Below are 14,631 nucleotides of genomic sequence, written 5' to 3' on the forward strand. Positions count from 1 at the left end.
TTATATTCGTTTACCCAATTCAAACTGTAATTCCACTAGGAGATTCGTGATTATGATCATGGTCAAAATAGACAGTCGCGCTTTAACAACGATGATGGCGGCCAGCAGCAAGGCGGCGGAGGCGGGCAACAGCGTAATGCTTTCGGCGGTAACAATAATCGCAACTGGATGAACAACAACAATGATCGTCGCAATAATGATGACTTCCAGAGCAAAAGAAGACGGTTTTAAATTGAGATATGCGCACGCCCAACAAGAATTTCAAATTCGCTTTTAAATATCCATAATTTATTGGACAGTTTTGATAATGGATCTGCATCTAGAAAACCGCAAATGCATTCGCTATAGTGAATGCGCACGCCGCGATGTCACATCATTTGCGGGTGAAATTAGGAGAATAAGTTGGAGTTTATGTTCAGAGGACAACATATTGTTCTTGGTCTGGTTGGAGTACACTTATCCACCCAACGTATTTGCAGTACTATTTAAAGACGTCAAAAAATATTTTTTATTCCTAGATTGAGACTACCATGTAAGATTGCAACGTAAGAAATCACTGTGTAATAACAATATAAATGATATTCATTACAAACAATAATTCTGATTGCGTTCAGCGATTTTATACTCCGACATTCATCAACAGGGGCTGCACTTTTATGCAAATGTGACGTAAACGTCACTGAGAACATTTCTCGGGAAACCAATTTTGGTATTTCGTAATTCTGGCAAAAGCAGGACCCTGTCGCGTTGTTTTTCGCGTTTAAAGGGGTTATTTTTATTAAAAGTCGCTTTCACTAAAAGATGCAAATTGTTGCATAGAAAAGTAAAATTAGTCCAAAGTGGCGTTTACGTCACTTCTGCATACATGAATAGGGGGAGCGTATGGGAAAACATTGATAAATAAGAAATTAATGTACTACGTTCAGCAAGGGAGAAGAACCCAATTTAATATTTTTACCTACAATAGCTCGTAAGTAATATTTGGCTTGCCTAATTTAAAAAAAACGTGTCTCAGGAAGGATTCAAATGATCATATTTGAATATTAATATTAGAGTGCAAAATACGAAAAGCTTCAGGAGCTTGTATTTACGCATTTTTCTCAGAAATTATGAGCCGAAAATGGCTTTCGCTTAAGGGGGTGGCCCGTTTTACCCGTTACTGCTAAATCAATAGATAAACCGCCTAAGAATAACTCATACGAATTCCAGAATCTAAATCCAAAATATTTCGTAGAAATTGAGTGCCAAGCAAACAGGTCAAACGTGGTAGTGGGGAATGACTTGTTAATTTGGTGTTCGCGGTTTTCCCACAATTTCCGATTTGTTCTATCTGGCGAGAAAAAGGTTATTGACTAAGACAAATCAAGATCATTTTCATCAGAATCAAATTTACTTGCAAACGAACCAGAGTCATTATTGAACAGCTATTTTTTTATATTTTCTAAAGGTTGAGCTTGTGTGACCAACTCTGGTTGCTACTCCGTTATTGATCAGGGTTAGTTGAAATTGCACAGTTAATCAATAGCTGATAATGCCTGGGAAGAAATCAACCTTCAATGTACAACTCCTGGTAACCACAAGTTGTTTACTTATCAACATCGGCACCGTTCAGGCCTGATCATAGATCGCAGCAGGAAAGGAAAGGAATGTTAGTCCGTCACTTGCTTTTGCTAGAGGCCGTATATACTACTGCGCACTCCACAAGTGTCGCGGGAGAAGGAATATTGTAAGCAGAGATAAGGATTCAAAACATTGTGCTCTAGTTCGCGTGCTATTCAAGATTTTAGGATTCGGTGTAAAAGTCAACTTTCAAAATTCACTTTGATTGAAAATTCCGGAAAAACGATCACTCGCCGATCACAGATGTTGGTAGTAAACAAAAGTGGAAAGTTTTCTCTTGCATTTAGTGCAGTGAACGGTTTTCGACCAGTAACGGTTTGTCCGAAATTTCCCTTTAAAGATAATTTTGACAGTTGGCTTTTTCACCGTAATCATATGTTTGTCGAGAATTATACTTTACTCAAATATTATGTTTACCGAAGACAAGGAAGAGCAACAAAAAATTTCGAATAGGGAAAAATGAGTGTGGAAAACAAATTGTTTTCGCGACAGGGATATGAAAAAATGAGCTGTACAAGATAAGCATTATTTTACTGAAAACGTTACTTTGTATGACGGACATACGAACAACGCGCGCGTGTTTTATTGTTATCTTAACCAGTAGAAACTGAAGCAAGTAGGTTTGTCACGAATAGACAATAATGATCAGATTTAATCTACTAATTTAAAATATAGCGATTCCCGTTTTTGTCGCTTCTTGCGACATGGAAGCAGGGAAAACTAATTTACTAATTTAAAACAACAATATGTCAAAGCCAGAAAATTCAGCAGATGCAAGAAATAAAGAAGGAACACCTGGTTTTGTCACCTTTTAACACAAAAATCAAGGCCATGATGTATGGTTTACATGACAATCTATCTATATAAAAGTCAAAGTTTTTATGTATATGATTTATAGACTCCCAAACGGCTTAACCGATTTCCGTAAAAAAATATACATAGTAGGTATTTGTTATGGGGCGTGTTTGTGTGATATTGGTTAGGGATTACCTGCTTGCCAGATGGCACTTTGGAACAAATTGTGTTTTCCTTCTATTTCGTTGAATATCGCAGCAATGCGCGATGGGTATTAGCTAGTTACTTATATTAGTGCATGTAATACTCAACAGTATATAAAAAAACTCAATACAATAAGAAAAAAAAACATGAACATGATTTAATGAACTAAAAGTAAAATAATGGACATGAAAATGAAATATTCGTTTTTCGTGCGGATTATGACTGAAGGAAATTGATCACTGGTTTTCGTATTTTAGTCGCGAATTGTCAATTCCCAATCCTCATACATGATTAAATCATCATTCCGCTCAGACAAAACCATGCGTTTTCTCCATTCACAGTTCATGCCCTGTGGATTAGTTCCCTAGGTGGTCAAATAAACACCAAACAAGCATAGATATTAGTTTGCTCAGTCCAAATAAATGTTGGTTCGATTGGCATCGCCCGGTGAATGCGTTTTCTCTTACTATGCCATCAAATTAAACATTTCAAATTACATACTGTACTGATAGCACTGTTGATGAATGACCTAATAAAAATAGGTGATAAGGGACGCGGATGAAAATAGCTAACCACCGTCTGAACATTTTTAATGTTTTCTAAAGTACGTTAAATTCATTAATTTATCCCGAAAATAACTGTTGCAGTTTTATGATTTTATTTGCTTTAGATATAAGCGAAACAAGATATGAAACATTTCTTTTTAACTTTTTTTTTCTTTTTTATTAACGACTAAGAGTGAGTCAAGTTTTCCTTTTTTATGTTGACATTTAATTAGCAAGGGACTGGAAGGTGTCAAATATTTTTCCTTATTAAGAGCTACTCAAGTAAGAGCAAGGAGTTTAAGAAAAAAAGTTTAGAAAAGCGTGGAATAGGGTCATATGAGCATGCTTTTACCGACTAATCTTTTGTCTTCTACCGCAGATGTCAGGATATTTTGGCATTAAAGGCGAATCACCTGAGTCTGCAGCATGTCTGGACAAGGGTAAAGTTGCTTAGTAACTTATGGTGTCGCAACCGTTTCAAAATTTTACGAAGGTTGAGTATTTTTTATCGGTTTCAAAAAATAACCGATCATTACTTTTAGCTCCCTACACCCGGCCACCCCCTTAAATCGCTTCCGTAATGAATCAAAAGATGTATTCGGAAGAGTCATGTTCGAATTCTAATAAGAGTGAAAAGAATGACAGAACGGAACGATCAAAAGGGAACCAGGAAAATCCATCTGGAAAGCAGTTCTGAATTCTGGTTCGAATGACACAAACGATTCCTAGCTGAAAAAGATTTTTTTTTAAATTTTGCGAAAATTCAAATTGTCTCAGCTTCAATACGACTGTGATGCATTTGAGAATAATCTCACAATGTTGTTTTAATACTACATTGTGCATTCTAGGGTTAACCGGGGAGGTAAATTTTCCTGGAATGGCAGAGTGGCGTTCCGCAAGCATCTAAACTGCCGCTATACGCATTATGCGTATAGCGGCAGTAATTGATAAACAGGGTTTGATTTGAAATTGCGTCGTTTAGAATAATAAATCCTAATTCGAATCTACATTTCTAATGTACAGGTCTTATTGTTAACAGTGACATTTGTGGTTTAGAATCTAAATTGTCTGTTAACGAATTATTTTGTGTAAACCAATAACTATCCGCTACGAGAAAGATGGACATGCCCTTGATGAGGAAGATAGACACGTACTAGTTCTATTTTAGTATTTGTAGCATAATCCTACAGCAAGCCATACCGATAGGAATCTCCAAATTTCTTGTTTAAAGTGTAATATCAAAGGGATTGCAACCAAATCAGTTTGCGAAAATTTTGAACTTTGTCGCATTTGTGTTTTGATTGAAATCTGAGCAAATCCAGGAAGAAACAATGCTAAATTTTTAGTAAAAAATATGTTGGATAGGCATAAATTTTTCATCTAAAATTCAACATTGTCTTATAGTAAACTTAGTAGTTCAATTTCAATAGTTTAACTAGGTTCGGTTTAACCAGACCCCAGAAAGTGATATGACAAAAAATAAATATAATATGCAGGAGGTAAACTGACAATACAACACATTTTAAAACCTAGTGTTCAATCAGCTGTAGTTTAAACAATAGCTGGGGATTAATCAACCCTATTTGCTCAAGTTAGATAAAATTAACGATAGTAATTAGTCCTGATCTAACACCGAAAGGTAAGCTCTCAATTCTGTGCCCGTGCTTACGCGTCGCCTCCCTCTCTCACATAAGTTCTATAATCCATTGCATACGTTAAACAAGATATGTCATTGAATATACCGCCGCTAAAAGCATAATTATCCCATGGGACAATTATGCGGAGAGTGGAAGTATTATGTGTATTACAATATGCATATTAGCCAATTAATAATAGAATGCACAGAATTTTGGGCGATTTTATCTTACTTTCGAAATGATAATCTTCTACTAATGTAACAGTTTATTTTTCAGGTTGTTTTACTGCATCGTTGAACTGAAACGGCATCATGTGCTTGGACAGAATTTCTGTGCATGTGTGAATTGGTTGTGTATTTGAATGTGTCTGGTCGTGTGTGAATGTTACAGTTTTTCAGTATGAAATTTAATGTCCAAAGGAAGGGTTGAATGTGTGGGAATTTAAGCTTGTGTATTCGAATAGAAATATATAAAAAAAATTCACGTCTTTGTTGATACGAATGAAGACGTAGTCTTATGGCGAATATCCAGCATAAACAAATTTTTTGTGTCATCTGTGGAAAAGTTATGAATTTTGTTCGGGGAAAATTTCTTTTATCGTGGAAAATGTCTTGTGCATCTTGTTTGTTTTTCATGTTGTTCAATGACCCTTTATTTTTTTTCCAATTTTTGATGTTGATGTGTGACGTAAGAACGTCGAATGGTTTAACAAAATCTACTTGATCAAATTTTCTATATAGGGCTTTAAATAAATTGTTCAAGGAAATTTTTGTTTTACGACTATAACTTGAGTCCGACTCCTGATGTTTTGGTTACATTTTTAGGCCCATAAGTTACTAAAATAAACGTAATGGGGGGTTGTTAATTAAGAACACCGTCTGATTGTAGATTTTTTCTTGATTAATATTTTGAAGATTTGCAATCTATATGCAAAAAATTAATCAGTAGATTGGTAGAATTGTGGAATAAGAAGAAACCGTTCGTTTTGGGTTGGATATATATTCTAAAAAATCTTCACGTCCGATTTATCTTAAAACATTTCCACGTACATTCATCGAAATTGAATGAGTTGAGCAAAATTGGGATTATCTGTGTGATTAATCAAATAAATAAGACACGATTTTTGTGTATTGCTCACCTAAAGCCAAACATTGGTTAATGCGTAGTTAGAAATCTGATCCTCAGATTAAGATATTAGATTAAGCAATTATATATAAAAATTGGCAAGCTATTCAAAATAATTTGATATTAGCAGCCAAACTTCTGCTAAAATTCAAATCTCAAACAACTTTTCCCACCAACTTGATTGAGTTAAGTGTTTTTCGTTTCTGAAAATCACGTAAGTAAAATGTAAATGAAAATGAGAGTATTTCCCAAAAATATTAAAGTCAAACGCATTAACACAATCACACTTGAATTGTTTACTGTTTTCCTAATTGTAATATACTCTTTATAATCGCAGATCATGGGACTGACTTGCGGTTATGGGAAGTACATTATTCTTTTCGTTCTTTCCGTGATTTCGAATGATTCTGATATTTAATGAAGGTTTAACATCTAATGGTTAAATCGTTTCTTGTTTTCGCTACAATCTTTCCTCAAACATAATTTAAAACTACTCATTCTCATCATTAACTGAACATGTAAATTATAATATACTAACAATAATTGTTTGATGCTTTCCGAAGACTGATGCTGTTGTGCTTCGCTCTCTAGCTCGGAGTACATCTGAATAAACATGTAAAATAGGTATATGATCATATTCTAACGACCGAAAATGATAGTTTACCAAATTCCTTCTAATAACAAGTCCATGCAAGTTCCAAGACAAACAACTGAGAAAGAATTTGAAAATGACGTCCTTTCTAGCAAAATATGCGTAATTATTATTTATAATGTGCTTTTTTGATACTTATTAGTGTAACACGCGTCGACTTTCATCAATGGGACAACAGATTATAATGAAAATAATACATACATTTTTAAGGATCCTGTCCCAAATAGGATTCTTGACCAATTCGGAACACTAATGGCTTTCAGTCATGATACCACGAAAAGCGCTTTTCTACATCTGTTATCAAAACATTCAATAAATGTTAAACTGTCTAGATAATACCTATTTAACTATTTTTGCTTAGTCGGTGCGTGAATGTAGAAAACCTCTAACTCTAACCTTTTATCATCATAAAAAATGTCCAGTAGCAAAGTGCGCTATTTGTCAAGATTACACAAAAAGTCTTCAAAATTCGTTAACAAAAATTTGAATCCTTTAGATTCATAACCAAATATGTCGAGAGTGAGCGCGGCTGCACGGAGTAACCTACTGCGTGATCTGATCTTTACGATCTGGGTGGAAGAAGAATTGCCTTTGGACTAATTGGATCGGTTCATGTGTCCTATCAACAAGAAGGGAGATAAACTTGAATGACTATCGAGCCATAACGGTTCTCGATACCGCCTATAACATACTCTCCCATGTTCTGTTTAGTAAACTATTTTATGAACTGAATTCTTAATCGATGAATACCAATGCGGGTTTTTTAGAAGGACTAGCAACGACAGATCAGATGTTTATGCTGTGACAAAGTTTGGATAAATGTCGGGAATACAACTTTCGAATTCTGCATCTGATAGTAGACTTCAAGACCGTGTATGATTCAGTGAAAGGAAACAATTTGTGGTGCTGTTTGAACTTGGATTTCCGACGCAATTAAGATGATTCGTCTGGAGCAGGATAGACCAAAATTAAGCGTCAAAATAGCCGACGTTAGATGGACTGAAACCGGGCGATGCACGCTCTAATCTATAGTTCAACATAGGTGTGATACGAAGGCCTGATGTATAAAGGTGTCATTGGCGTATAAAGGTGTCGTAGAGCACTGGAGGATGTATTTGTGTCTTGAAAGAGGCTGCGAGAATCTGACTGATTTTAAACTCAAAGTACATGCTAACTGCTAGAGAGCGGTGTAACGGTGTTGATTCCGAGGTAAAAAATGAAGTACGGTACGAGGTTGTCAACGAATTCACATATCTTGAAAGTCTGCTGGCATGTAATGACGATGTTAACCGTGAGATAGAAAGTTGCGTTGCAGCTACGAATAGCTATGGTTTGCGTAGTCAGCTAATGTTCCGTAACCTGCAGACGGGAACAAAACACAGCACCCAATGAAATGTAACCTTATTTGCTGCTCTACCCTATTCATCTGTACTACCTCTATATACATAATTGTCCCATGTTCTATGGGAATCGTTATATATATGGAACATATATGCGTAGAACGGCATTGTGCTCGTTGGTTCCCGTTGGTTAGAACAGCGGTTCTTGTCTCTGTTCATCGCATTTGTTCATCTATTCGGATACGGATAGGGTTGGTTGATTCAAATTTTATCTCGTTTGTCAGTTCTCGGGCGATTTACAACCAGAACACCGATTATAGGTCGTGTATTCTATACTCAACATTAAATCCTATCAAATTCAATAGAAATGATGAATAAAAGAAATACAAAATATCCATGTAGTAAATAAACAAAAGAAAACAATTTATGAAATAAAAATAAAAAAGCGTTAAAAAATAGTGTTTAAATTTCAAGAGCGCTAAATAAGTTCAGCCTATAACTAGAGAGTGGCATTCGCTGCCTATGGCATGGGAACAGGAGATTCTGTGGATCAATTCTTGGCAGAGAGTAAGCGGCTGTATGAAGTAATTCATTGCGTGATTGGGATGTTTTGGAAATGTTTTCGGACTGGTTGAATGGCCTCATTTCATTATCGTAAATTAATTAGCTCTACAGATGAAAGATGTATTTTTTGTGTAACTTAAAACAGACATGTTAGCCATCGACAACTACCCCGAAATAAGGATAATTTTTATCATCATCATCGAGGTACTGCGCGCCCATCAGCTGAATCCTCCTAAACGACGAATCATATTTTATCTTCTGTTTGTGGTTTTCAAAGCAGCCTGCGATTCAGTTATCGAATTTGAAGGGGCGATACGAGGCTGTACAAAGGAACTATCATCTCGAGATCTTGCATGCTTCTTATCTTTGTGGATGCCACCGGCATCACTGGCGTCGATCACAGAGCAGTGAACGTGGCAATTTTGCCTTTTAAAAATAAGGCTGTGAGAATCGGATTGACCATAAACTCTAACAAGGCAAAGTACATGGTGGAAGATACAAACGATGGGATATTAGACACGAGGTCAGAAGATATATTGCTGACGTTAGAATAACATTTTACGGTTTGTGGAAATAGCGGAAGTCTCGTAGCCTACGGATGCACAATTCTTGTTCTGTACGAATTGATGATACTCCATGTTGTGCCTTGCGGTCATGTTGCATAGATATTAGGAGATAGAATATCGAATACTCGGTGGGCTTGAGGCAAGAATTTGTCGCTCAATACCTGAAGACATAGAAGAAAGTTTGACAATGGCGCCGACGTTGTAATTGGGTCTACCAACATTCTAATATCGCATAATAGAGAACACGGCGTACTAAAGTAAACTGGGTATGTAGTGCAAATGCCAAAACAGACTCGTTCAAATAAAGCTTAGCAGGGAGCCTGGAATAGAAAAAGACCCTGCAGTCTGACTACCAAGTCGAGGGAGATGTGTTTGTGCAGTGAGTATCCAAGGAGACAGGATAAGGGTAGGCAATGTGCAACCAACAGAAAAATCTCCAAAACATTCGGTCATTATTCGGAACACCCATGAACCCATGAACTTCCTAGCTCAGTTCATACTAGCTGTTACTAACTAATTCTCATAACACCTGCACTTTTGCATTTAAAATCTCAATTTGCATTACTGTATTTTTACTCCAAATCGTCTACATTATACCTAACCTAGTAGGGGGATTTGGCTATCATTATTGTTGAATGTATTGAATCAATGGTAATTAGTTGGGTGAAAATAGCGAAGTTCGATTCAAGTTTTCGATTATTTCACAATTTTTACTTGTTATAAAAAAACTCACTCTCAATGAGTCTAACAATTGGCAAAGGACATATGATCATATACCTATTTTACAATTTTTTTTCAGAAATGCTTGCATGGTTCTACTTATAAAACATATCCGTTCCATCATGAAAAAACTTTTGTTAAAGTTTCTTTTTTGTTTATTCGTGGAAGGGGCAACAACCTTGTTACCCAATTTATTGCAATATTTTAAAAAAAATCTGGCAATTTTAATTTTGCATTGGACATAAATGTGGGTAACAGTAATAACTCTCTACAAAAATGTCGGAAATGTTTATATTCAACGCGCAGAACAAAACATTGACACCAATCAGTTAGCACTCAACTGCTTTATGGATAAATGAAGAAATCATGTTCGCTTTCCACCGTTCAACGAATGCAAACAAATATTCGAGTAGCCTTTAAGTCGAATGCTATGGGAGTGGTTTTCTGGATGTTTTCACATCCACAAGAAATTCTGATTAAGTGGATGTTTGAGAAAGTATCGTTTCGTGTATATTTCGGGTCTTTGCTTGCTACTAATTCCTCCTGAGAGTGGAAAAGTTCACCTGTTGAAGGGAGAGGGGGAAGTCTTTGTATACAACAAGGGAAGGCAGTTCGTGTTGTGTTTCAGCTAATCGTAAAAGAAAAACCCAATGTGGATAAGGCGGAAATCGGCCTGAGTCTAACTTTCGGCTGTGAAATGGATCCCAAAGTGTATTCTGCTGTACTAAAAGGAATGAATTTGTAATGGATCTCACGTACGAACGTGTGAATAGCCGATGTTCTAGAAACCAATTAGCTGTGAATCTCGTAAACTGTCAACAATATAATAGGTAAATGTTTAATTAGTTAATTATTCTACTTACCATTCAGGTATCATGTTGTGCCGGGATGACTCAGTTATCAAGAAACAATCAACGTACGTGTTTGTGTAAAATTCTATGTATTGTATCTCAATCCGGAATAGTAATAACTCGTTATTACAGCTATCAGTCTGAAGCCTCAACTGAATAATGTATTATACAACTTAGAAAAAATTAGCTGCAGGCTATTCACCCATTATAAGCATATTTGTCCCATGTTCGACGGGATTCCCTATATACATGGGACAATCATGCGTAGAACGGCACTATTCCGAACGTGTCATTCAGTTCCGCGACTAATATTAGGAAAAAAATTCTATAAACGCTAGATCTCATTCATGCGCCAAAATTTCTTAACTCGACAATCAGGATATTATCTTTGTAGTTATTGAAATTATTTGCTAAAACCTTTGGAACAGCTCAAAACCATAGCATATTCGTTATAATTTATATTTTTGCTTGAAATTTATATCTGCCCTAATTTAACCTTATATTTTTGAATTTGTAGAGATCTCCATTTTCCTCCATATTGTACTTTCTATATTTTTTCAAGTGGAGCTTTCATTAATCTGAAATAACGCACGTGTTCTACTGTGGACAAGTAGTTCTACCTAATATCAAATGACACATGAATTAGATCGTAATTCAGCTAATCTATTGTCGAGTAATCTATTACATTTTGCCGTCATTGTGTCAAATTTGGATCAACATGAGAAAAGGAGGTTTAGCAATATGCTCAATTACATTTCTGGTTTCTTCCCAATATCTCTGATTTATCACACCACACCAAAAATACAAATAAAAAAAAAATCATTAAGTTATTTTGAATCTGGTGTGATACGCGTAACGTACAATACATACTGAGTTCCAGTTTTGAGTTGGAGTACATAAACAGATCGCAATATATGGTGTCTAGTAAAGAATTTTCTTTTCAACGGGCATATAACCGTTTGACTTTTTCCCACGTTGATCCAGGAAATTATGTTAAGCCTGCCTATTATCTTAAAACGTAGTACAGAAACGATTTGCAGATTTTTGAGCAAATGTTCAATGAATAAACGTTATTCGCAATTGCAGTTTAGGTTCAATAGTATTTAACTGAATTTTTAACTACATATGTTAAACATATGTTACGAAGTTTACTCATGGTGCCTAAATAGACACGCCTATAAGTCGCTTTCAGTACCGGACAATAAATTCACATGTTTTGACAGCAATCAAACTTTATAATCTATTCTGTGCATTATAGCAACTATTTATCTAACCCAAATGTGATACCTTAGCCCCATCTCTTAAAAGCAAAACTGAAAGTTCATTAACTTTCTCGTCGATAAACTACTCGTTTGATGTTTGTTATTCTGCTAAGGTTATCAGTTTTGTGACTAAACATCCCCCGCTATAATGCCAATCTCTTGACTCAAGTGAATACACATTTTTCAAAGTTAAGAATGCTATGTGAATTCCGGTGTTTTTGTTATATTTCGGCGTTAGTCTTGCACACATTAAAAACAAGAGAGAAAAGTGAGATTAGTATCGCTGGCGAATCAAACACTGCCGAGCAGATTGTTCAATTTTGTCCCAGTATATTAGTATTTAAGCGTTTGCAGAATATTTTCTAATAGATGTTTGATTAGTTGCAGGCCATGCAGAGGAATCTATTCCCTAGGAAGTCCTCAAGAAAGGTAAATATGAAAATAATTTTTCACGATAGTTTTGTTTTTGTATGATGAAAATAATTACCGTTTGAGAAGTCATGATAGTAACAACTTGGCTGCAAATAAACTTTGGTTTGTTTGTCTGATACCATTTTGTATATGACTATCATCTTTCAAAAAAAAAATTCAATAGAGTTAACATGTTTTGTTTTTGCACACTTGTTCACAGGTCTTCTGAGAACAAATGATCGATGCCAGTATCTGTACACTAATCCGTTCCATCGTACCGAAAAACTGTTCGGTCAAGAAGTAGTGCAGCGTGGATCATTAAGTCGTTGTTTTGCTTGCAGCAGAAGCTATCGACAGAGCGTTCTATATGTAACGAGGTCGAGAATTGAAACGGTGAGTTGTTGGTTCGGTATGTTGTATGTTAATATGAAAAACTATGATGATAATGTTGGTCCGTGTTTATGATTTTTTTTGATTATTACTATCATTGCCACTTTCTGACTATATTTAAAATATTTTTCCACTTTACTAATTTTAGAACTAGAACTTAATATTCTCATATATATTCCGCAGGCTCCTGGAACAACACAAGGCCAGTTACATTCTCGATTACTTCATGGCGTGTATGACATGAAGCAAAATAAGGTAAGATCTTGTGCAAAGCTCCAATTTTAAGTTTATCCTCGAGCAACATCTTAACAATGATGAAAATTTTGGTCCGTGTTTATGATATTCTTTGATTATTTCTCTTAACCATTACTGAAACAAATATTCATACTTGAAACCTTCAGCTTTAAATTTTTTTAATGTCGATTAATACATTCTGATTAAATTTCGTTTTCAGTTTTTCTTCAATTCAGTCATCTCGTTCGTGGGGTATCCGATGAAAGTCAAGCGTCTAAGGTATGTTAAATTTGTTCAATTTACCATAATTAGTGCGTCATATATATAGCAAAGCAACCTCTTTCCAATGATGATAATAATTACCGTTTGAGTATTCAAATGATAGTAACAACTAGGCTGCAAATAAATTTCGATTTATTTGTCTGATCGCGAAAGAAATTGCTATAAGGGCGCGCGCGTATCATATATATAATTCTTTAATTTGCTTTTACTTAAAAATTGTCCTTTTAATATTACAGAATGATGCGTCACAAAGCTGCTGTTTCGAAACGTAAGTTTACCTTACCTATATCATCATATCGTTATTATCTATTTCCAATTTCGAATGTCATTGATTAAATATTGTGCAAAATCGGAGTTGAAGAAAGTATACCTATTATTTGTTTTTCAAACCCCTTAAATCTTATAAAAACCCATGATATTATCAGTGACATTTCGTACGTTGAGTCTATATTGTCAAATGATGAAACTAATTGGTCCGTGTTTATGATATTAGTTGATTAGCTATTCCAATTACTGATGTATTGTCATATTACGACCATTTAGTTTCCTATTTCATCACGGACATTATTCTAATTTAGTTGTTTTTTATTTCCATCTTTTATAGCTGGGTTTCATCGTGTGATTGCATTGCAGATGTTCTAAATCCTCCGGAAGAGGTATGACTAATATGCGTTTGTTTTACGTAGTTATTGTACGATATTTCTCATCGGACGTTATTTAATTTAATGGTATTATGACCATTAAACAAACAAATAGAACCAAGTTGACGGAATTCAACGTTTCGCCCGCCATTTAAAGGTTGAAAAATCGTACAATAGCTGTACTGCCGTCATACGCTTATTAGTCCCATGCTTTGTTTACTTATATGTATGAATATTATGCGTAGAACGGCAGTGTATTCTCGAAACCAATGATGATATCCTTTTAAATAATGTCTTCTTTTCCCGACTGATCGATTCGGTGATTGATAAAACGAACTCTGAAATTCGTATTTATCTATACCAATCTAGTAGTTCGCTGTATAACCAATCATTAAACGAATATTCTTTTTTTTCTAGGTTTGCGGAAATGGAGCTTGAGACTACTATGCTTGTTTTGAGCAAACAGAAACCAATGTACAATATTTTGTAAATAAACTGTAACTAGCTCTATTTACGTATACAATAAAACATATAAGAAAACCCACATTGTTATCTTTGAAGGAAATTCTGAAGTTATATAGCATCTGAAGCAAAAATATGACTTCAAAACTTGCACACAGAAAAGAGAATAGTATTTTAATAACTATTCAATAAATAGAATTGGTCGGAAGACAACTTTATTTACTGAATTCCATAAAATTTGTTTCAATAAAAATACTATCGTGTCCTTTTTCAATAATTGTCTTATCGAAATTAAAACAAAATGATTGTAAAAATTATTGAAATTAAATA

The 14,631-nt window shown here is 35.0% G+C and overlaps 1 protein-coding gene and 3 non-coding genes across 5 annotated transcripts in view; all 4 read left to right on the forward strand.

Annotated features, from left to right (window-relative positions):
* Positions 1-14,379, forward strand: part of LOC131684838 (hrp65 protein-like) — a 37,308-nt gene extending 22,929 nt beyond the window's left edge. Inside the window, exons 6-12 of one of the 2 annotated variants that reach the window (XR_009304687.1) lie at positions 12,263-12,310; positions 12,513-12,685; positions 12,866-12,937; positions 13,137-13,195; positions 13,435-13,466; positions 13,803-13,854; positions 14,257-14,379. Coding sequence is in view for 1 of the 2 variants with exons in the window: in XM_058968043.1 (XP_058824026.1) it covers positions 40-231 (192 nt within the window). In the remaining variant the exon portion in view is untranslated. Of the gene's footprint in view, positions 1-39; positions 599-12,262; positions 12,311-12,512; positions 12,686-12,865; positions 12,938-13,136; positions 13,196-13,434; positions 13,467-13,802; positions 13,855-14,256 lie in introns of those variants that run through there. The other variant, XM_058968043.1, reaches the window with a different exon arrangement.
* On the forward strand, positions 12,726-12,798 carry LOC131686487 (small nucleolar RNA U18). The gene has a single exon (XR_009305140.1). It is a non-coding gene; the product is annotated as a small nucleolar RNA U18 (small nucleolar RNA).
* Positions 12,991-13,060, forward strand: LOC131686486 (small nucleolar RNA U18). Its single transcript, XR_009305139.1, has one exon. It is a non-coding gene; the product is annotated as a small nucleolar RNA U18 (small nucleolar RNA).
* Positions 13,653-13,720, forward strand: LOC131686485 (small nucleolar RNA U18). The gene has a single exon (XR_009305138.1). It is a non-coding gene; the product is annotated as a small nucleolar RNA U18 (small nucleolar RNA).
* Positions 14,380-14,631: the final 252 nt, after the last annotated feature.

Source organism: Topomyia yanbarensis, chromosome 2 (genome assembly GCF_030247195.1).
Source record: "Topomyia yanbarensis strain Yona2022 chromosome 2, ASM3024719v1, whole genome shotgun sequence".
Taxonomy (NCBI): Eukaryota; Metazoa; Arthropoda; class Insecta; order Diptera; family Culicidae; genus Topomyia; species Topomyia yanbarensis.